The sequence below is a fragment of the Marmota marmota genome, unplaced genomic scaffold (genome assembly GCF_001458135.2).
Source record: "Marmota marmota marmota unplaced genomic scaffold, marMar, whole genome shotgun sequence".
In the NCBI taxonomy this organism is placed as follows: domain Eukaryota; kingdom Metazoa; phylum Chordata; class Mammalia; order Rodentia; family Sciuridae; genus Marmota; species Marmota marmota.
Genome location: NW_025999842.1, coordinates 6,685,313 through 6,710,140, shown reverse-complemented (window position 1 = coordinate 6,710,140; position 24,828 = coordinate 6,685,313). Strand labels below are relative to the sequence as shown.

The 24,828-nt window shown below is 35.8% G+C and overlaps 1 protein-coding gene across 3 annotated transcripts in view; it reads left to right on the top strand.

Moving 5' to 3' along the window:
* Cep162 (centrosomal protein 162) overlaps nt 1-24,828 on the top strand; it is an 88,152-nt gene that overhangs the window by 56,941 nt on the left and 6,383 nt on the right. For all 3 annotated transcript variants that reach the window (XM_048804876.1, XM_048804766.1, XM_048804813.1), the window contains exons 23-26: nt 2,521-2,733; nt 5,858-6,507; nt 9,103-9,244; nt 10,771-10,869. In XM_048804876.1, coding sequence (XP_048660833.1) covers nt 2,521-2,733; nt 5,858-6,507; nt 9,103-9,244; nt 10,771-10,869 — 1,104 coding nt within the window. The remainder of the gene's footprint in view (nt 1-2,520; nt 2,734-5,857; nt 6,508-9,102; nt 9,245-10,770; nt 10,870-24,828) is intronic.

Genomic DNA, 24,828 nt, shown 5'->3' with positions numbered 1-24,828 from the left:
GTTTTGTGAGCAGGAGGAAAATTAAAAACTTTGTTACTTTTACAGGACATTTGCTTACATTGAAAGGTATGATTTAGTAGTTTGATTCAGGGGACAAGAAATGAAGAGGAAAAAAAGAGGTTTGAAAAGCTAAAAATATTCTAGAGTGAGTGTAGTCCAAGATTTTGCTTCAAATTTAAATTAGCCAATGTAGAAGAAATCAAAAATTATGGGAGAAAAAAGACCAAAGAAATCACCTCTCCATTTGATGACTTTTTAAAGAGAAATCTTGTAGAACTGAACGTGTGACAGTAAAGAAAGAAAACATACTAAATATCAAAATTAAGACTTCAAATAGTGATCTATATTGACCAGAAATACACTGTTTTATAAAAGTAACCTCTTTTATTAACACTTTCATAAAATATTTATTGATTTTTATCATCTTAGATTATATCTATATAAAACGTTCATCATTTAATAGTATTTTGTGTAGCTATAATACTGCATGTACATTTCAGATTTTATGTATTCTGTTTTCTTAGCATTTTAATAATTGCAGACCTGAATATGTATTTTATAATTAAGGTATACCACAGTATATTCAGAAACAGATCAATTATAAATATTTATTTTTCTAAATAGAGCATAAGTAAAAACAGGGCTAATTAGATACATTTTATAATTTCAAATTATGTGTATTTGTTCACTTTCATTTAATGGAATATTTCATAGTATATTTTTAAAAACTCTTACTGAAAACTAAACTATGTATACCAGTTATATTGGTCCCATTGACCAAAGAATATTTTAAGGCAAAATTAAAGATAGAAATAAACTATAATATTTTTAGGAAAAACTAAAATTTAAGATATCACAAAAAAAGAAAAAAATTTCAATTTAATTTTGATAATTTCCAGAGCTTCATGCATGCTAGGCAAGCACTCTACCACTAAACTACTCCCCTAGCCCTTTTTTTTTTAAACCAGGGATTAAACCTAGGGATGCCTAACCACTGAGCCCATCCCTTTTTTAATGACAGGGTCTCACTAAGTTGTTGAGGCTGGCATTGAACTCGAGATCCTCCTTTATAAGCCTTCTGGGATTACAGGCAAGTGCCATCATGCCTGGCTCCCCCAGCTCTCTTAAAATTTTAAATGACTACATTAATTATAAATATTTTAACAAATTCATTTAAGAAAATCTAGTTCTTTTTAATATATGTGGTATGTATTCTATGCATATATTTGCATATGCTTACAACTTCATCAAATAACTAGATTTTTAATACAGAGGAAACAAAGCTTAAGAATTTTTATAGATAAAATAAGGTATTAGTATTTGTACCTAGATATATCCCAGTTTATAGTGCATCAATGAACATGCAAGCATTTACTATTAATTTTGCAAATGGTATGACCCTTAAATAGCTAATATGAATAATATTTAGTATATAAGCAGGATTTTGAGCACCAGCAACTCATCTTGCCTTAGGTAGTTTTTTAGAAAAATTCATAATAAAAGCCAACATTTATCAGTTCCCCAGTAAATGCTGGGCCCTCTCCCAGGTGCCCAAGATGAAAACCATCTAATCTTCACTTAATTCTATCACCTTATGACTATACTGTTAGCATACTCATTTTACCCACAAGGCAAGAGTTTAGATTAAGGAGTTGACCCAGGGTCCTAAGCTGGTGGTACAGTCAAACCAAACATGCTTTTAACCATAGTACTAATCTGCCTCTCAGGTGTATTTTGTTGCATGCTTATAGCCTAGAAAACTAATAACAAAAAATTTAATGTTTTAATGTATGTTTTTCAAGGATATCTTAACCAAAATACCTTTTAAAATGCCAGGTATATACACACAGTCATATATAATGCCAAGCTGTAACTTCTGTGGACTCTTGATACAGTTCTGTCTTATAGAAATACCATATAATATATCAATGAAATGAGAAGTATTTAGTCTTTAGATGATTTTTAATGAAATCTTTATAAATCTGCCTTGATTCTCAATTAAAAGAAATTATTTTAAATTAGATTCAACTTCTTTTGGAGGGGACCTTGGGGGGGGGGGATGTTGAAGCAGGGGCAAGATTGTTGCTGATGAGCAAGTGCTTAAGAAGCTCTATGTTTATTGCCAGAGTTTGAAATATTAGTTACGTGCACATGCAATCAATGACTAGTAGCAACACTATCACATAAGGGGGTCTGTGGGGAAAAGAGGTAGGAGAACAACAACTTTGCACTCAGACTGGTTTTTACTAAAAGAAAGGCTGAAAGTGTGTCTCAAGTGACTATAAAAGGATTTCTGTAAATTAACCAGTAATTAGACACTACCATAGGGTATTTTTAAATCAGATAATCTAGGAATTTGAAATTAATTTGTACTTCTGTGCCTTTGATTCAGTCTAGAGGCCTGCTACAAGCAGACTTGAGATTTAAAAATGACTGAGAATCATCTAAGTTTATACATTAAACTACTTCATTTTTGTACATATTTGTGACCTTACATATGTTCAAAAAATATTTTAATAGGTTAAGGAAATGGAAGGAATTCTGAAGAGAAGATATCCCAATTCTTTACCTGCTTTAATATTGGCTGCATCAGCAGCTGGTGATACAGTAGATAGAAACACAGTGGAATTTATGGAAAAAAGGATAAAAAATCTAGAAGCTGATCTGGAGGGTAAAGATGAAGAAGCAAAGAAAAGCCTGCGTACCATGGAACAACAGTTTCAGAAAATGAAGGTAAGGGCGAGTTAGCCGGAGAGATGGAGCTCAGAGCTGGGACCAAGGAGATGGCCCCTTCCTAAATCCTTTTTAACAATTAGCTCTAAGCATCATTGCCCTCAAAATTCCTTACCACAAGTGGCAGTAAGTGCAAAAAAAAACGGCTCCATCCTATCTTGTCCTCTTTGAGCAATTTGTTTTTATTTAAGGCATAGGATAATCTTTTCATTGTTAATCTCCATTAGTTTGAATATTAAGAGTAAGTCAAGGATGAAGCAGAGTAAAAACACCTGATACATATTCAGTGTAAAATGAAATTACCATAATTAAAAATATTTTCACTGAAATTTATGTCCATGAGTAAAAAAATGAGACAAAAATATACATTTTGTGGGTTAGGCCAGGGGAGCATCTTCCACTCCTTTGTGAAGTAGGAATGGATCAAAATGTAAGTGCCTGAACAGACCAAGGATGAGGTATTTAGTTTACTTTTAAATATTTGTTGAGCACAATGTTCTTGTCAGGAGTTTGTGCTAGGTGCTTTAAAGAATATGCCAGTTCACCTTGCACAATTCTTCCAGTCATTGTTCCCCTGGTTTTCAGATGAGGGAATTGGATGTTCACAATTTTACCATCTTGCCCAGAGTGCCACTGCTGAAGGGGGCAAAGCAAGGGCTCAAATCCAAGGCCTCCAACCCCAAACCCTATGCCACAAATGGTTTTAGGAAGCTAGTCTTGCGCCTCACAGATTTCTATCCTGAGAGAAGCAACAAAGAATATTCGATTCCAGGGACAATAAAAGGTTAACAACCTGCAAATACAAAGACCTGAAAATTAATGTCATATCAAGCAAGTTGTGTTTCCTCTATTCCACCCTCTTAAATCTCTCAGCCCCTTTCTGGTTCACTTTGTTTTCTCACTGTTCCTAGTATATGTTCTTTATCACCCATTTCACCCACCTTAATGTCCTCACCTTGTTCCCCCATTTACCCCATCTCCTTCAGTCATGCTACTTTGTATGTCTGAAGACTGCACAATTGAAAGAGCGGGGTTGCTGTAGGTATGTGTGTGTCCAGTCTCAGGAAGTCTTTCAGTGCTACTTGACAAGCCTATTGCATGTATCTGATCCTTCCTTCTTCCCTGTTAGTCATTGTTCCAACTTTTTGTCAAGTTTATATTGCCCCCCATCTCTACCCCTATTCTACTTTTAGCAGACCATGTCCCCTATATATCAAGAGAATATAACATAAAGGGAAAAATAAGTGTTAGCATCAGACTGACCTTCAATTGAGGCCCAGTTCCAGTATGACTCTGCTAGTTACATAACCTGTCTGGAAAAGAAATAAACTTACTGCCAATTATTTACTTTTACTCAATTATCTTTCAGTTCTGCAGTTTCTTTAATAACATGTCACTATACAATCATTAATTTAAAAGGCAGGGGGGGCTGGATTACTGTAATAACTTCCTGACTATTCTGCACACAACCACTTTGCCCTATCCTTTAATTCTTGACACTAAAGTTAAAAATTATATTTTTATGTCCATCTTACACACACACACACCCCCACACCCACACACCCCCATTGTTGATATCCTTCAACAACTTCCTGTTGCTCTTAGTGTAAGTAAATGGCATTTACCCACAGAAGTCCAGACCTTTCCTTGGTTTCCAGTGTTCTGTTTTGTTGTTTGTTTATTTTAATACCATGTTTCTATTCATTGACACCAGCTTGCTTCTCCCATTTTCCTACAGCCCTCATCTTTCCCACAGTGAAGGTGTTCTTATCCTTCAATCCCAGCAAAACCTCCGCTGGATTCCCTGGTAGATGAATTACCTCTATAGGCATTCTCAGTCCCATGCAGTACTCCCTGATGTCATTTACCACAATTGTAGCCACTTGGATTGGATCGGTAGCAGTTTCTGTCCCATTCTAGATGTTGAACTCTATGATGGGTGGGACTGTTCTGCTCTTATTTTCATATTCCATTATTCAATTGGATGCTTGGCGCAGAGTTGATACTAATATTTTAATTAGTTTCTAAGTCATGAGCTATTAGGAGGATCAAGTATCATGTAACACCTTAGTACCATGCTGAAGGCTCTCAAGTATGAACTCCAACCCCTCGGCCATTTTTATGTATCTGAATCTACCAATAACTTTTCCCTCTTTATAATATCCACCATCCTACTCTTGCCTCCAGTCCCTACCTGTCACTACCTTCTTTCCTCTCTGATTCTCAGTACACACCAAGCAGTCAGTCACTTTCACATATCCTCTTCCTACTTCCAAAATATCCCTTCTATTCATCCACAAATTTATGCTCATCCCTCAAAGTCAAACTTAAATGTGCTATTTTTGCATTCTTCCCCCCACTTCCTCAGACTTCCAGGAACTGGGATGCCTCTCCCACTCTGCACCATGTTCATAGGCCCATTATTGCAGTGTACATTGTAACTTGGTCTTTTGCTGTCCTCACTAGGGTTTGGTCTATTTGAAAACTAGAACTGAACTTTCTTTTATCTCTAGAACCTAGCACAATGCCTGGTATGGAATTGTAGCTCAATAAATAATGAATGAATGAGCAAACACTGTTAGTTCCTCCCTCCATAGAGTAGACTGTTTAATTTGTTTCACATACTAAAGCTTACAAATTCTGTCTTACTCATTATGAGATTAATAAATTGATATTAGAAGAGTAAAAATGTGCTGTTTTCTAAGAATTCAAAGATTATTTGATGTTTGACATGGAGAAGGATGTAAATAGGTTAATATTAACTTGCTCATATCAAATTAGTAATGGTTATAATTTATTTACATGAATTAAAATTAATAATATTGATTTAATAAGCTCTAAATTTATTTTTAAGATTTAAAGTTAATTTGGGGGTATACAAATTACATGTATGATTTAATATTTATGATGCAAATTCTCAATTATGAAATTATTGAAGATATATAAGAATATATAATGTTATATCCTTCAGAGAGTAGGACTTCAATATTTTTGACTTAGAGTTGGAGATATCAGAATATATGAGTGCCTCAAGGAAGGACTGGGTAGGGCCTGGTAAAATGCAGAACTACAGTAACTAAAGTGTTGAGCAAGGGCTTGATATTACACAGATTCTTTTCCTCAGATTCAGTATGAACAACGACTAGAGCAGCAGGAACAGTTACTTGCTTTCAAATTGAAAGAAACACCCCAAAACCAACGAGACAGCTCCTCAAGGGTTAAAGCACTAGAGACGGAACTTGAGGACATTAAGGAGGCCCATCAAGTCACTATAAGGAACCTTGAAGCAGAAATAAATGTTCTCAAACACCAGAATGCTGAATTAGAGCTCAAGAAAAACAGCAAAGATGATAAAGATTTACAATCTATAGAATTCCAGGTGGAGCAGGCTCATGCTAAAGCTAAACTGGCGAGACTCAATGAAGAACTGGCTGCAAAAGGAAGAGAAATACAAGACCTTTCAAAAACTGTGGAGAGGCTTCAGAAGGAGAGAAGAATGATGCTGTCTAGTCAGAACTCAAAGGGCAGAGAAGAAATGAATGTCAAAAGGTTGAAGAAAGATGTTTTGCATCCAAATAAACGAAATGCAAACTCCTCTGGAACCATGGATAAGAAGTTGTACCAGCCACAAACTTTTACTGATTCTCATCTTTCAGATGTTTTGCAAGAAAACTACAGATTAAAAAATGAACTAGAGGGATTAGTTTTGGAGAGAAATAAGCTGAAGATGGAATCTGAAGCAGCAGTGAACCAATATGAAAACTCCATGAAGAGGTAAAATGTTGTTTATAATATATGGGAACATAAAAGACTTTTTAAAAAAAAAAAAAAAAAAAGGTAAAAACATTTTTCTCTGGATCCAAACTGAATCCATAACTGAATTTTAAGAAATTGTGATAAGATTTGTTTCAGTGTAGGGTCTTCTACCTGCTGGTGGACCAGATTCTGACAAACCAAAATCTCCATGTCAACCCAAACTGTCTTTGGTCTGACCAGTCTTGTCTTTCTGCATATACCCAAATGATGTTAATAAGCTGGCCCCTTGAGCCTTTCTTGCAAAGAAATTATCATTTATGATTACTATAGGCAGGTTAAGAGGAAAAGATTCTGTTTTCAAAAATAACTCTTCAAACTGTCATTGTGATCTGTGCATCCCTTGGGGAACTTTTATACTTATTCCTTTCCTCCTTAGAATCTCCCGCTGCTGTCCATGGTCTCATCCTCCAAGCATTCCGTCAACCTCAGATGTTTCTTTCCCTTAGTCAAACCACGTTCTGGTCCTCTTTCTGTCAGTGCCAGTTTTCCACAAGTAGCCACTTTTTATTTCCACCTCTAAAATGTAGCTCTCATTGCCTTCACTCTTTTCAACCTGTTTTCAATATGACCTTTCCCAGCCCAGTGTCTTTCTCCATTTTCCTCAAAAGTGTCGACTACATAACCTTTTCTGAAATGGTTTCTCACATTAACCTTTGTGACTTGGCTTTTCTGACTTCAGATTCCACTTTCTTCTCCCTAAATCTGTTTCTCCATTGCTAAGCTTATCTGTTCTTATAGCTTCATGATTTACTTTTTAAAGCATATTCTCAGATGTGAAGCCTATTTATTGGATTGTTCCTCTTAGAATCAACATTACTTCAGGCTCCCCCGCCCCGTTTTTTGGTTTTTTTTTTTTTTTTTAATCTTAAAACTAGTCCCCCCTTCCAAGTTCCCTATCGCTGTCTAGTAGCCATACTAATGCCAATTTTCAGGCCCATTTTTACCTCCTCTTTTCCTTGGGTTCATGGTCTATAGAATGCTTCCTTATAAATACTCATCATTTTGGCTTCTTTACTATAGTAAACCAGAGTAGCCTACGCGGTTGACTCTAGTCGTCCTACCCTGATCACCTTGACTTTGTTTCTAACTCCCCCAATCATTTTGCTTAAAAATCATTAGTATTCTTTAAATACTCCTATATCCAAGTCACTGTGCCCTCCGGTGAGTCCACACTTCCTTAAATATCAAGACTAAATTTCACTGCCTCAGATCTCAAGCCCCATCACCATTCTGATGCTACTCTACATGACTTACCTGCCACATTCTTCATGCCTTTGCTCATTTGTGTTTGAAATCCTACTGTTCTACCAAACATTTCTTGGACCTTTCCTGAAAATTGCCAGCTCCCACCCCTATCTCCTACATGACTTATGATTAATGCTTCCTTGGTACATATTATAACAGCCTTGTGCCTCCTTGAGAATGGATATAAGAATATGCTTTTTTTACATCCCCGCCAGCAACCTAGTATAGGTGCAGAATGAGCATGGGAAGCACCTAACAAGTGTTTATTGACTGATTGGCAGCCATGTCAGCGATTGAATCATTGTGACAACCATATTGCTCCTAATCGAAACTTTGTTTCTTCAATCGTGAATATGATAGTGGTATGAAGCTGTTTGTGAAGAATCACATACTTTCTTAGAAATAATTTAAAATTCATGTTTTTCTTATAAATTTTCCTGTACATAATTTTTAAATTTCCTAGTCTGTTCCTCAGATAGCTTGGAGCCCAAGAAATAGTCTTTCCTATTACAGAGGATGTTTTTTAAAATAATAATTCAGTTAGGATTTTTTGCTTTTCCCAGAACTCTAACCATTCCATGAAGAAATATTATACAGTGAAATAAGCAACCGATTAAATTTGTAGTTTTTAAATTGCCATATTTAAGTATCTACAGTGAGTCATTACCTTTTAAGCTGCTTTGGAATTCATCAATTTTGTCAAAGACAGACACATTTACAGTCAAAGTTAAATTCAGATTTTTCCCTTGTGTCCTGAGAATTATCATAAAGATCATTTTATTCTCACAACTAGCCCTAGGATCAAAAATTGGTCAATGCTATCAGGACACAAATAGTGAAAATTCTAAAGCAAGCAGCTGTGATTATCCAAATAAAAATCTAAGGAAGAACTCTGTTTACCTTAGAAGATAAAAAGGTCAAGCAATTTGCTTTAAATTCAAGAAGATATTTTGGAACCTTAGATTCCCACAAAGAATGTAACTGCAGGTTGGGGATCAAGTAGAAGACCCAGACTTTGAAGTCCAGTTTGCTAGACTTGAATCCTAGCTCTAAAGTTTATTGATCTGGAGTCCTAGATATATCACTTTTCCTAAACTCAAGTTTGCCCTTTTAAAATATAGTAAATAATAGTGTGTTCATGGAGTCTCTGTAAGAACTTACAGGTTGTAAATCGTGTTGCATGGTGCACAATATTGATCCCCTCTTACCCTTTGCTTCTTTAATTTCTAGACTTAGCACAAAAATAGCATAACTCTGAGTTAGAGATTGAAGAGCTACTTTTATATGTGATTTGCATTTGCTCCATAGGGTCAAGGAAGATACTGCAGCACATATTGCATCCCTCAAAGCATCTCATCAGAGGGAAGTAGAGAAACTCCTTTGTCAAAATGCAGTCGAAAATTCTTCTTCCAAAGTAGCTGAACTGAATCGTAAAATAGCAACTCAAGAGGTACCTGACAAATTTGTTTTGATCTTTCTTTGACTTTAATGTGATGTTTTTAGGACTGTTAGCAAAACAATTTTTAATTTGTAAGTGCTTTAATTTCACTTTTTGAAGATTGATAATAAAAATGGGAAACTAGTATTGGCTTTTAAGAAAAAAAAAAAGATACCATTATCATATAATTTTAAAGGAGAAAAGTTAAATATATCTTTTTAAAAAATTAACTCTACATTTCTTAACTCTTCCTCTAAAAGGTTTGTAACAAATGGTTGAGTCTAACATGATTGGGACATTAGTAATTGAGCTTGAATGTTGAACTACCTCCCTCCCAAGTCCCAACTGACAAGTAATTATCCTCAGGCATTCTTCCTATTATCTTTCATTCATTGAGCAAATATTAAAAGTCTGTGGACAGTCAGGTACTAGAAATAAAATAATGAACAAAGCTCTAGCCCTTATGAAGTACAGTCTAAGAACCTGAGGAATGCTGACAACTCATCAGCAATTTCCTTAACAAATGACTTCCTTCTTGGATAATAAGTATATCTGCTTAGACTATCTAAAAATATTTATTTACCATGTGGCTTATCTTCTATGATGTTAGTAGGTTGAAAAACAGCATTAAATAGAACTTTTATCTGCAACTTAAAAATCATGTACCCAAATAGTGGGGAAAAAGTTTGAAAAAAATCCATGAAGAATATGTGAATGTTTGTTTTGTTCTTTATCCTGTTTATAATTTTAATAAAACAAGTTTAAGGAAAAAACAAATTCTCCAATTAGAGAAGTGTATAGACTGGCTACTAAAAAACTGACTTTCTTAAGTATAAAGATGTTACTACGATTCTTGAGAAATGCCCCTAGTATAAGAGGCATTGTTGAAATATTTAGGGGGTGAAGGGTAATGAAATCTGCATCTTAATTGCAAATGACTTATAAATAGTACTATTCCAGAAGTATGTAAAGTGTTTTTCAAAAGTAACTGTCCATACAAACTCTCAGATAACCTCTCTAACTTTGTTTTCAAAAGAGTAGGTGTCAGAGTAAGTTGTAAGAATTATATTAAGTGATTCTGTAGTAAGGAACATTTTGGAAGAAGTGGGAATAGTAATGTGATGATACCATGGGGCCATAAATATGTTCTTTTCTCAGTTATAAATGCAGTATTGTAAAATTGTGAGTTTAATGAACAGATTATATTGATTTCCATTTAATAGTAAAAATACATCATTAGAGTTATTTTTCGTGTTTTCAGTTTCTTGATGTATATCTGTTCTTGTATTTCTATTTCTTTGCCTAAAGTATGAGACTAACATTACAGATACTGTAAGACTTGTATTATTTTTAATTAATAAAAATATAGCATTCTGCTTAATTACAAAATACAAAATAATATCCACTCTTTTTCAAAAGCTCCGACATTATAGAGGTTTATTTTTAAAGATTTTTCAGTCATGAGTTGGCTTTCTTATATTTTTCAAATAGTGCTCAAGGGAGAGCTTTATTAACAGTTCTCTTTAACAATTTCCTAGGTACTTATAAAACATTTCCAAAGTCAAATTAATGAGCTGCAGGGTAATCAAGAGTCTCTTACAGTTTCTCAAGTTCGAGAAGAAATCCTACAGAAAGAGGTAAGAAATACCAAAAATTTATCTTAGCATACTATTTTGGTTAGGTATTTAAATTATTCATATTTCTCTAATTTTTTTAACTTTAATGTACACATAGATATAACCTGAAACTTATCACAGCTCACAAAAATATTAGTAACTTGCTATATAATGTCTGCTTTGCCCAGCTGAAGCTCAAATTATTAGCAGTAAGTTTTTATATGTTTGTATTTGCTGTTAAAGTTTTATGGTCCAGTGGGATGAGAGATGTTTGGTTCTTTGGGGGTTTTTTAGGAGGTAAAATGGAATAGCCATTTCTGCTTTAAGTAATATCAGGAAAGAAAGATAGTTTATTGTTCAGTCCTCATGAGTTCTTAGTTTGGACTCCCCTGTAACAAGAGATTAACAAAAGGAAAAACATACTTATTAATCAATGCGGCACAGGCAATTCAAAGCAGTGGCTTAGAACTCTCCAAGTTCGTAGTTTGGGAGAGATTTGGATTAGAAGTTGTAAGATAAAAGATTGGTAGAGGAAAAGAAAAATTTGTTCTTTTCTGCTTGTCTTAATTCAAGTACATTGTCCCATGAGGTGGCTCCCAAAGTTTGGCCTCTATAAAGTAACATTTAAAAGAAAAAACAAAGATTATGGTTAGAAACTGCTTTAAAGACCATTCTGAGTCTAGGAGGGCAAGCCAATAAAGAAGATTTCTAGATTCTGGCTGTTTAAATGTCTGAATGCCCCATGCAGCAACAGGCCTGAAAATTATCCACATGTGAGTTGTGTTGATTCTCTGCAGTTTATATCACATCATTCAGTCTCAGAACTTTAGAAAAAAATGCAGTTTTAAACAATCTAAGTTTTAGTGATTTCAAGCCACAAAGGTGAGAAAACTATGAAATATTATTTTGGTGAATTATATGTATATAGCCTGATATTAAAGTAAACTAGAATTCAGAATCTAGGCCAGATGGCAGTTCGATTACAAAATCTCAAGAGAAAATGAAAAGGGCATGAATCTGATAACCACAGGGGGCATTATAATTTGCTACTGAGACCCAGCTTTATCTCTACATCACATCTGTTTCTGTCAAAGATAATCATAGACTAGTTTTTCAAAAATAAGTCTAGTCTCATTAGCTTGATTATCCACGTAAATGCAGCAAGACCAGGCTCTAGTTAAAGTCTGCTTTGCTATAACTTTTAATGAGGAATCTCAGATTGGACTTTCAAAGCGTCACCAGATTAGGAAGGATAAACCAAAGTTTTGTCATTAGAATTTGCCTCAAATCTATAAATTTGAGTGGAAGTTCCTGAGCCTATGTCAGATTTATTTCCTGGTTATCAGTATTTACATAAATATCCTGTATACCCTAGTCCTGATGATTAGGCTGGAGGGCTTTTTGTAAATCTTTATGAAAAGGGGAAGTTAAAACGGACAGCTGAGCATTTAGAGGATTTTCCCAGGAAGTTGGAGTTTTAGGAGTTTATTGAGAGGATGAGACCAGATTTTGAGAAAGAAGGACCAGAAATCCAGAAGATCTTCTGGATGGTCAAAGTCAGGGAATTGAGTAAAAAAATTAAAATCTATACCTGCTTTAAAGTTCATCAAGTCTTACTTGCATTTTATTTTTGTTTTTGTTTATTTTTTAATCTTACTAAAGGAGGCTCTTAGAATAGCTTCAGCATTGTTTATCCAAACTCACCAGTCTGAGCCTGGTTTTCACAATAGACTTAAGATCTATGTCTATGTTCTACCCTATGATTCTCATCCTTATGGCAAGTAATGCAAAAGGCCATCTCTGGGAGGCTATTCATTGATAACCAGCAGCTACCCAAACCAAATCCACAAAAGACAAAAATATCAAAGAACTGATTTTTTTTCACTGCTAATCTGAATTTAGAAAGGACAAAGGGAAATTTTTACTTCCCTCTCAACAAGGTACTATAGACAGAGATCTGGGAGAAGTAAGTAGTGACAATTTGTACCTTTTACCAGTTTCTGCCAGTTTTCCTACAATCCTATCTATAGGCTCTAGAGCAACTGGAGTATTCCAGAAAGTCCTTAATTGGGGTCTCCACAAACTGTCAGGGAAGAAAAATCTTTTTCTTTCAATTCTCATGAGTTCCTAGTTGAGACAGACCCTTGCAATAAATGACAGATTTTAACACATTCAGTACACATCATGCAAGAGAAACCACAATCAAAAATAACTCAAAGCAGTGGTTTAAAACTATAGCTTACATAGCATCTCCAATAAGGAGCAATAAATTTATAGAGAAATGACAGGAAAGGAAATCAGGTTTCCAAAGGTAGGAAACTGTGGAAAGATAAATATATGGGAGAAAACTAATAGTATAGCTTTGTCTGAGGATTCCTCTGGTGCATTCTCTGCACTAATAAGAGTGCTCTCTAGAGCCCAATAAAAATTTATACCCTGCCTTCAGACAGGAAAAGGTGAAAGATGAAGAAAGCTTCTGCCTCTTAATTGACATAAAATCTTTTAGTTGAAGACAATTAAGAGTATTTTAGAATGACATATTTTTCGAGTTGTCTTTAGTACTGATACTGTTTCATTAGAAATAAAGCAACCATGCCAGGTCACCAATAATGATATTATTACAAGGAAGCTGTCTCTGGAAAACCTACCATTTTATTACTCTATGATCCTTTTGATTCTAGAAAATATGAAGAACTAGAAAACCTGTACATTTTATTAATTGAACCATATGCACCATTTTTTATTATTCAAGAATATTTTAAGTCACATAAGTGAAACAGTTAATTGCATTATGGTGAGATAAATATAAAAACACTTTATAATTATGCCACTAATCAATTTTTTAAGTCTTCTTTTAGTAGTTGAAGAGCTATGTAGTTCAACATTGCACTTCCTGTTTAGTGTTTAAGATGCACACAAAACCTTGTTAACATAAGCATTAAGTTTACAGAATTTCAAAGACCTGAAATTTTTAGGACAAGCAATAAAAGGAATTATGTGTTCATGTTTATGAGATTAAAAGACTGATTTTAGTCAAGTTAGTGTTGTTAATTTAGCAATATAATGATAGTCAAGAGAATTCAAGATAGACTAAAATAAGAGCTTTTTTATTTTCAAATATGTTTTGCTGCTATAACAAAATGCCTGAGACTGGGTAATTTATAAAGAAAATAAATGTATTTGACTCATAGTTCTGGAGGCTGGGAAGTCCAAGTGCATAGTGCCAGTATCTGGGAATGGTCTTCATTTACATCAACCTATGGCAGAAGATGGAAGGGCAAGACAAAGAAAGAGGCCCAAACTTCATTTTATAACAATCCACTCTCAAGATAACTATCCCAGTTTTGCAATAACAGCATTAATCCAATCATGAAGGCAGAACCCTCAGAGCTAATCACCTCTTATTAAGCCCTGTTTCCCAATACTATTGCCTTAGGGATTAACTTTTCAACTCATAAATTGTGGGGAACACAGCCACATGGTTTTAAACTTTGTTACTGTAAAACTAAAGTACTGAGTCTCTTGAATAAAGATGATACTACTCTTTGAATACCTTTTAATATGGTGTTAATTTATTGTAGCTATTCTAACAAGAATAATTTATTCCTACTACTGATAACCTTCAGTGCACTCTCCTGGATATTCTGTATATTATGAGGCATTCTGTCTCAGACTGATAGAAATGTGAAATGTTCCTATGCCTGTATGAGGCATCAGGAATTTTTCAGGCTACTTTCATTGACTTCAAAACTGCCACCAGGCAACAAACTGGGCAGTTGGAGAGCTCTCCCTGTTTCTTTCCCTTCTTGCAGGAATCATAGTCCTGCATGTTATCTAGTGTCTGAAAACTGTTGTTTGTGTTATCTGCTAGTTGCCTTAAGAAAGGAGGGTTAAATCCCTGTCCCATTTATTCCACAAGTAAAAAAGCACATTATAAATTTTAAAGCAATGTAGTTAGCTGTATTTTAAAAAAATATTGTATAGAGCCATGAGAAAACTGAGCAGTGACCTAGAAGTTTCCAACATAGTTACAGCAAATACCCTCAACATCATTGGGAAGTGAACTGCTTTTTCCTTAGCATGTTAATTATGAAAACCTGAAAGCTTCTTCTATGCTCTGTATTTTGTTTCAAGCCTTTAGTAACTAAATGTTTTCAGACCATGTCTCTTTAAAAGCATATGTGCTGCAGTGGGGTGAAAAAAAAAAACCTTTAGTTTGTCTTCAGTCAGTTGACAGAAACTTAGGCACATATTTCTCAAGATTTGGGGGGATTTTTTAATACTTTAATGAAAGTGTTAATCTTTCATGTTTTAGCATTCATTAGATTCCAAATCTTATTTTCCCACTCCTAGTTGACTGCAAAAACATCAGTTGAAATGATTTGAGTCTCTATTCACTCCCTAGAGACAACTGAGAGGATTGATGTTACTATTCCTTATTTTTTCAGTTACTGAATATATGCATTTTACTGGTTATAGAACTTTGTCATTAGTGTGATTATTTAATATATAAAAATCTTTAGAAACCATGTAAGACTGATCTCTAATATGAGCTCTGAGGGACTGAGCCCATTCATCAAAATTCTTATTATAAGTTACTTCAGATATTCTGTAACAAGCTGCTATTATTTTATGAACAAACAGTGGAATGATTTCGGGGCTTCTAAGATCTAGGTTTAGTTAGTTAATTGATTATCTAAGGTAATCAACTTATAGAAAGGTTTACTTTGGCTCATAGTTTTAAAGGTTTTAGCCCATGCATTGTCTGCACTTGCCCCTTGGGTTCTAGAGAATCTCTTAACCAGTTCCTGCATTACTCACAATCAGGGCCTATTTATATAGGATCCTATTTGTATCCTAAAACCTCAGATCTGCACTTAACAAAGACCACAGACCTCATCATCACCCATGTTCATCCTGGAGGACCTTCCTCAGGTCCCATACAATCCTGCAACTCAAGAACTGTGGCCACAGGGATCTCCCTCATTCATCCTGAAGGACCTGGGGAAGGTCTCCCTCACACCCTGTGGCTCTGGAATCATGACTGCTTGATGGCACAATCCTGGCCACCCATTCTTGTGGTACTTGAGGACAGTCTGATCCACATCCGCAAGACCATGGCAACTGCCATTACAATCCCTAATACCATCAGTGCTTGACTCTGAGACACACCTTTGAAAACCTAGGTCCACTGCAAAGTTATGCAGCTGCCTTCATGATTATTGAGTCTAGATTATTGAGGTACTCATAGCTACTGCTGATGTAAAATACAGATGAAGAAATCAGAGGCTACAGTTTTGTTTTGTTTTTAAAGATAGAGAAAGAGAATTTTAATATTTATTTTTTAGTTTTCGGCAGACACAACATCTTTGTTTGTATGTGGTGCTGAGGATCGAACCTGGGCCGCATGCATGCCAGGCGAGCGCACTACTGCTTGAGCTTGAGCCACATCCCCAGCCCCAGCGGCTACAGTTTTGAGCTTAGCTGTAATCAAAGCCATAGCACCTACCCAGCTGACACCCTCTATCCCATCTATATGAACAAAACTTCCTACAAAAGCTGTTATATAAAATTAGGAGAAGTAACTCTTATGCCAGGTGCTTAGATGTCAAAGCAGGCACACCTAACACATGAAAGGGAATATGTCATCTCCAAAGGAATGTCATAATTTTCCAGAGATAAGTCCAATTTTGAAGGAACGCAATGAAGTACCTGAATAAGAATTCAAAATAATGCTTCTAAAGAAACTCAAGTAAGATGCAAGAGAATACAGAGAGATAGTACAAAGAACAAAGAAAAACAGTTCAGGGTATGAATAAGAAATTCACCAGAAATACAAATCATTAAAAAAAAAAAAAAAAAAATCTTGAGAGAAGTAAAAAATACAGTTGAGAGCTTCCAAGACAGACTAGAATAAGGAAAGAATTTCTAAACTTAAGAATATATCTTGAATTAACTCAGTCAGACCTTTCCCCAAATAAATGAAAAGAAAATGAAGAAGGCCTGTGAGACACCATTAAACAAGTAACTGCTCACACTATGGGAATTCGAAAAGGCGAAAACACGGGAAAAGCATTGAAAACCTCCCAACATAAGAAGCTCAGAGTACCCCAAACTAGATTCAACTGAAAAAGACCTTCACCAAGGCACATTATGTTCAATATGTCACATGTACAAGACAGAGAATTCTAAAAGCAGAAGTGTCAAGTCATATATAAGAGAATGCCCATTAAACTTAAACAGATTGCTTGGCAGAAATATTACAGGCCAGAAGAAAATAGCATGATATGTTCAAAGTCATGAAAGGAAAAAACTGTCAACCAAGAATAATATACCCAGAAAAATAGTCCTTCAGAATAAAATCAAAATACAGCCTTTCCCAGATAGTCAGAAACTTGAGGAAATTCATCTGAAATGAATTTCAGCGCTACAAGAAATATTTAAGGGAGTGCTACCTTAGAAACAAAAGGATAATAACCACCATCATGAAAACACATGAAAAAGTGAAAGTAATATGGAATACACAAACAGAAAACAGTTAACACAAGGACAGGAGTAAATTCATATCTATCAGCAATAATCTTGAGTATAAATGGATTAAATTCTCCAATCAAAAGTCATGCTGAATAGATTTTTTAAAAAGTAATAAAGATCCAACCATGTGCTGGCTACAAAAAAAAAAAAAAAAAAAAAAAACTTCTCTGGTAAAGATATAAATATACTGAAAGTTAAGAATTAGAAAAAGATTATCACCACCACCTCATAGAAAGCAATCACAAGTAGCGCTATTTTTATGTCACACAAAGCAGACTTTATATCAACTGTTAGACAACGAAGGTCATTACATATCAATAAAAGGGTCAATTCAGCAAGCACATCTAACAGTTGTTGATAGATATGCACCCAACACTGAACCACCCAACTATATATAAAGCAAATGTTATGAGATCTAAAGGTAGAGGTAAGTATCAATTCAGTAATATTTTGGGACTTTAACAACCCCACATTCCTCAATAGAAAGATCATCCAGACGAATCAACAAAGAAACATCTTGAGCTGAACCATACTATAGAGCAAATAGACCTAACAGACATTTTTAGAACATTCTGTTCAATAGGAGAATATACATTTTCTCATCAGTACATGAATTTTCTTCAGTATAAAATAATGAAAAATATAAAAATCAATGGAAATTGAAAAATGTGCTTCTAAATGGCCAGTCTGTAATTGAAGAAATTTAAAAGGATATTAAAGTTTCTTGAACAAAAATGATAGCACAACATATCAAAATTAGTGGAATACAGCAAAAGCAATACTAAGAGAGAAGTTTATAGCAACAAATGCATGCATCAAAAACATCTAATACATCTCATGGACTTACCATGAACAAACCAACCCCAATATTAGTAAAAGGAAATAAATATTAAAGATCAGAGCATAAGTAAAATTAAAACAAAATACAAAGTTTGATGTAACAATTGGTTTTTTGAAAAGATAGAATTGACAAACCTTTAACTAGACTAACCAAAGGAAAAAAAGACCCAAATTAATAAAACCAGAGATGAAAAATATTAAAACCAATAAGAAACCACTATGAACAAATTATATGCTTAAAAAACCTGGAAAATGCAGAAGAAACGGTTAAATTGCTGAACACACAACCTACCAAAATTGAATCAAGAGGAAATGGAAAGTGAGGCCAGCACCAATCTGACACGAAAACAAGACACAAATACAAAAAAACAATAATAATAATAATAAGCTATGGACAGATATCCCTGATGAACATTGGTGCAAAAATTCTCAACAAAATGCTAGGAAACAATTCAGCAGTGCTGTTGAATCAAAAAGATCATATACTATGATCGAGTGGGATTTATCCTAGGGATGGGAGGATGGTTCAACATGTGCAGATCAGTAAACACGACATGCCACTTCAGCAGAAAGGGAAAAAAAAAAAGTCATCTCGATGAAAACAGAAAAGGCATTCAATAAGATCCAACAATCCATTCTTTTTTTAAAAAAAAAAAAAAAAAGAGGGAGGGGGGGAGAGAGAGAATTTTAATATTTATTTTTTAGTTATCGGCGGACACAACATCTTTGTTTGTATGTGGTGCTGAGGATCGAACCTGGGCTGCACGCATGCCAGGCGAGTGCGCTACCGCTTAAGCCACATCCCCAGCCCCAGAACAATCCATTCTTGATTAAAAACTCAACATATTCAGTATATAAGGGAGATACCTCAAAATACCAATGTCTGTGTGTGAAAAATCCACAGCCAATATTATCCTGAATGGGAAAAAGCTGAAAGTGTTTCCTCTAAGATCTAGAAAAAGACAGGTTATCTACTTTCACCACTGTGATTTAAGTTAGTACTGGAAGACTTAGCAAAAGCAGTTAGGTAAGAGGAATAAAACCACCATTTGACCCAGCTATCCCACTCCTTGGTTTATACCCAAAGAACTTTAAATTAGCATACTACTGTAGCACGGCCATGTCAACGTTTATAGCAGTTCAATTAACAATAGCTAAATGATGGAACCAACCTAGGTGCCCTGCAGTAGATGAGTGGATTAAAAAAATGTGATTATTTTATATATATATATATTTGATGGAATATTACTCAGATTTAAAGAAGAATGAAATTAGAAATTATGGCATTTGCCAGTAAATGGATGGAGTTGGAGAATATTATGCTAAGCAAAATAAGCCAATTCCCCCCAAAAAACAAAGGCCCAATCTTTTCTCTTATATGCAGATGATAATTCACAATATGAGGGTGGGGTGGCTAGAGAAGAATAGTTACTTTAGATTAGGGAGAGGGTATATGGAAAATAGGAATGATAGTAGAATGAAACAGAAATTATTACCTTATGTACATTAATGACTGCGTGACCGATGTGATTCTACAACATACAATCAGAAAAATGTTAAAAATTATACTCCATTTATATATGATATATCCAAGTGCATAAATGCATTCTGCTGTCATGTATAACTAATTAAAATGAATAAGAATTTTGTTTAAAAAAAATACAGGGCATCCAAATTGAAAAGAAAGAGGTTAAGTTATCTGTGTTCCCAGATGATATAATTTTATGCAAAAAAAAAACCACTAAACACTATCAAAACACCTGTTAGAACTGATAAATTTAGTAAAATTTCAGGATACAAAAATCAACATAAAAAATAGCATTTTATGTACCAATAATGAACTTACTGAAAAAAATTTTTAAAACACCCCATGTTCAATGAATACAAAAAAAAATTAACAATAAATTTAACCACGGAACTGAAAGATCTTTACAATCAAAATTATGAAACACTGATGGAACAAATTATAGAAAACACAAAAATTTGGAATCTTGTGTTCATGGATCAGAAGAATTAATATTGTTAAATGTTCACTGTGGTCTATAGATTCAGTGCAATTCCCAAAGCACCAATGATTTTCTTCACAGAAACAAACAAACAAAAAATTCTAAAATTTGTGAAACCACAAAAGACCCAAAATAACCAAATTGCTCCTGAGTTTAAGAAAAAGACAAAGCTAGAGGTATCGTAATACCTGACTTCAAAACATACTACAGAGCTCTAAAAACACATACATTGACCAATGGAAGGGTATAGAGAACTCAAACTAAACCATATTCAACAGCCAACTTACTTGACAAAGCCACCAATAACTTGTAGTGGAGAAAGAACAGTGTCTTCAGTTGGCAAAACTGGATGTATATATGCAGAGGAATGAAAGTAGATCATTGTACACAAAAATCAACTTTATATGGGATTAAAAAAAAAAAAAAACCTAGATGTAAAACATGAAGCTGTTAAATTACTACCAAAAAAATGGGGGAAACTTCAAGGTAATGGTGTAGGCAATGATTTTTTTTTTTTTTTGATAGAACCCCAAATGTACCAAAAGTAAAAAGAGACAAATGGAATTATCTCAAACTAAGCAGCTTCTGCACAGGAAAGCTTGTTGCAAAGGAAATAATCAACAGAGTTAAAAGACAGCCCATGAATGGGAAAAAAGTATTTGAACATTATTCATCTAAGAAGGATTAATATCCAGAATATTTAAGGAACTCAAAAAAACTGAACACCAAAAAATAAAATATACTCTAATTTAAAAATGGACAGGGGCTAGGGATAGAGCCAGTGGTACAGCATTTTCCTAGTATATACAAGGTCCTGGGTTTAATCCCCAGCACCAATAAATAAATAAATAGAGAAAGAACTGAACAGACAGTCCTCAATAAAAGAAAACATATAAATGGCCAACAGTATATGGGGGAAAAAAGTGCTCAGTCTCCATTAATCATCTAGGAATGCAAATCAAAACCACTGAGATACCACCTCACACCATTTAGAATGGTTATCATCAAAAGGAGATGAAATCATTACAGGAAAAAGAAAATTGTACCCCCATGTTCATTGCCACACCACTTAAGTTACATAATGGAATGTTTTTCAGCTTTAAAAAAGGATGAAATCCTGTCATTTGCAGCAACATAGATGGAACTAGAGATCATTATTTTAAGTGAAATAAGCCAGACACAGGAAGACTAATACCTCATATTCTCATTTGTGGAAACTAAAATGTCATTTGTACAGAAGAACAGAATAGAATATTGGTCAGTAGAGACTGAGAAGGAAAAAGAGGACAGAATGAAATTCAATAATGGGCACCAAAATGCAGAGAAATGTGTTCTGGATTTCTGTAGAACTAGAATAGAATAACTGTTAGCTAAAATAACATATTTCAAAATGACTAAAGAGTACAAAACTCCTAAGACACATTTGAAGAGATACAATTACTTACTACCTATTTATTACACATTGTATACCTGTATCAGATTATCATAGTGTGCCCCATAAAGATGTGGAAATATTATTAATTTTTTTTTTAAGTTTCTGCTACCTCCCAGCAGAACCACAAACTTGATACCAAGCCTTTAACACATACATGGGCCTTTGAGGAGGACTTAAGATCCAGACTGTAGTATTTATCACTCTTCAGCCTCACTAGCAGGTTCACATAACTCTAGACACACCTAGTACATGGATAAAGGAAAGAGCATGCTCCTCGAGGATCTTGTATTCTGGCCAATGAAAAAGAAAAATGACCCAGCAGATTAATGTTTTCCCAGTTAACTTCCTCTGAATTAGAACTGAGTCACATTCTAACTCCTAAACCCATCATTTCCAAGGGAGACTGGACAGCGTTAATGGGCTTAAACTAAACAGAATTTACCCTAGAGACACATGAACACCTAAACAGTATCAGGGACTTGCCAGCAAAGCAACGGAAGGGAATGTCAGTTAAAGAGGCAGTGTCCAGTATCTCCTTCATTATCTTTGGGATTAGATTCAACCATCTGGACTAATTGCTCATGGTCACTAGCAGCTCCTTCTGCAAAATAACCAGGAAAACTCATCATGCCAATAGTTATAAAGCAGGAAATCTTTGTATAATGATTGAAAATTATATAGACACAAAAGAAACCAGCCTCTTTTAAAAATGATAAAAATAGCAATAATTTTGTGGTACAGAATAAAAGGGTTATCTGGGAATTATCTCTGGGCTACACTCAGATCATTTAACTCCCCCACCTGAGCCACCTTCTGCAAACAGTCAATGACCTCTGTTTCACCCACCTTTAGTGACATCATTTAAATGACTAACTCTTTCCCCTTAGTAAAATAATAAACTACTAAGAAGGTATCTTGAGACTGTTGTTCACTAAGGAACACATGATTTCATACTTTTTACTGATGCTAATTTCTATTCCTATAGAATATTCATTATTCAGTATAATCTTTCCTATACTAATATTAATTAGTATTATAAATTAGATATAAATTATACATAATCCCACTACTCAGAGATAGATGTTGCTATATACTTTTGAATTCTTTCTATTCATACATACATAGAAAGGTACAAATAGTGTGAAGGTTAAATGCTTATGTATACATACATGTAAAAACAAATAAGATTGTATATATGTGCATGTATGTGATTTTAAAGCCTTTTTTAACATAATAGTTAATCCAGTTATTTTTTCATGGCAATCAGAATACATCTTTGTTAGCACTTAATATTTTTGAAAATAGAAGAGTTATAATAATAGTAATAAATACTTAGTGTTTAGTCTGTGTCAAATACTTTATATGCATTACTTTGATTCTTACCACAACCCAAAAGGCTAGGTACTCTTATTCTCATTTTTTAAATGGAGAGTGATGCTAAGAACATGAAATAACTTGCCCAGTTACTAACCAACATATAGAAAGAAATGTTAGCATTAGCACAACTATAGATGCTACAAATACTCAGGAGAACAAAGTAGACAAAACTTCCTGTTCTTGAGGAACTTATATTTTATTTGGGGAATCAGGAAATAAATAAAATTAAATGACACCACTGTATGTTGTTAACATAGTGACTAGCACTGACTCACTAGTGCTTACCTATTAAGATTTGTCAGTTAGGATTCAATCCAGTTACAGCTATATTAGGAATCCCCCAGCCTGCTGCTTCTTTGAGTTAGGTATCCCTCACTGACCATCTCACTGCTCCTTGGCCATTCTCCATCATGCACACCATATTAGAATTCACATTCGGGTAGACACATCGCCCCAGTTGGAGGAAGTGCGGAGCAGAGCCGCTGCCCTCGCCTGCAAGGTAGGCAGACCTGCGACTGACCAGCGGAACAGGCCCAGCAGCCTGCCAGCGTGGTAGACACATCGCCCCAATTGGAGGAGGTGCGGAGCAGAGCCACCTCCCACGCCTGCTAGGTGGGCAGACCTGCAACCGACCAGCAGAGCAGGCCCCAGCGGCCCGCCGGCATGGTAGACACATCACCCCAATTGGAGGAGGGGCAGAGCAGAGCCACTGCCCGCACCTGCAAGGTAGGCAGACCTGCGACCGACCGGCAGAAAAGGCCCAGAGGCCCGCTGGCGTGGTAGACACATCGCCCCAATTGGAGGACTGGCGGAGCAGAGCCGCCGCCCACGCCTGCAAGGTAGGCAGACCTGTGACCGACCAGCGGAGCGGGCCCAGCGGCCCGCCGGCGTGGTAGACACATCGCCCTAATTGGAGGAGGGGCAGAGCAGAGCCGCTGCCTGCGCCTGAAAGGTAGGCAGACCTGACACCGACCGGCAGAACAGGCCCAGCGGGCCACCGGCGTGGTAGACACATCACCCCAATTGGAGGAGGGGCAGAGCCGCCGCCCGCACCTGCAAAGTAGGCAGACCTGCGACCTACCGGGACAACAGGCCCAGAGGCCCGCCGGCGTGGTAGACACATCACCCCAATTGGAGGAAGGTCCCAGCTGCCGTCCACAAGGTGGGCAGACCGCGCGTCCCGTAGAAGGGGCCCGGTGGCACGCCTGCCTAGTTGAAAGATCACCCCAATTGGAGGAGGGGCACAGCCGTTGCCAGTGCCTGCAAGGTAGGCAGACCTGCAACCTGGAGAACAGGCCCAGCGGCCTGCCAGCATGGTAGACAGATCATCCCTATTGGAGGAGGGGCCCAGCCATTGCCCGCAAGGTAGGCAGACCACGCGACCTGGAGAAGGGGCCCAGCGGCCCGCCAGCGAGATAGACAGATCACCCCAATTGGAGGAGGAGCACAGCCGCCGCCTGCCCCTGCAAGGGAGACTTTGCAACGATACAAGAGCAATATAAATATATAGGGGGAAAATTCAATAACACAACAGTTTCACCAAGCAGAAAGAAACGCGAGCAGTATGAAAAGACAAGGAAAGAAAGGACCACAATCAATGCAGGTCAACTCAACTTTAGAAGAGGTAATATCTGCAGCAGATGGAATGTCAGATAAAGAATTCAGGATTTACATGCTTCAGATGATCTGGAGTCTCAAGGAAGACATTAGACAGCAAAATCAGACAATGAAAGATCACATTGACAATGAGTTACATAAACAAATCCAAGAAGCAAAAGATCAACTATA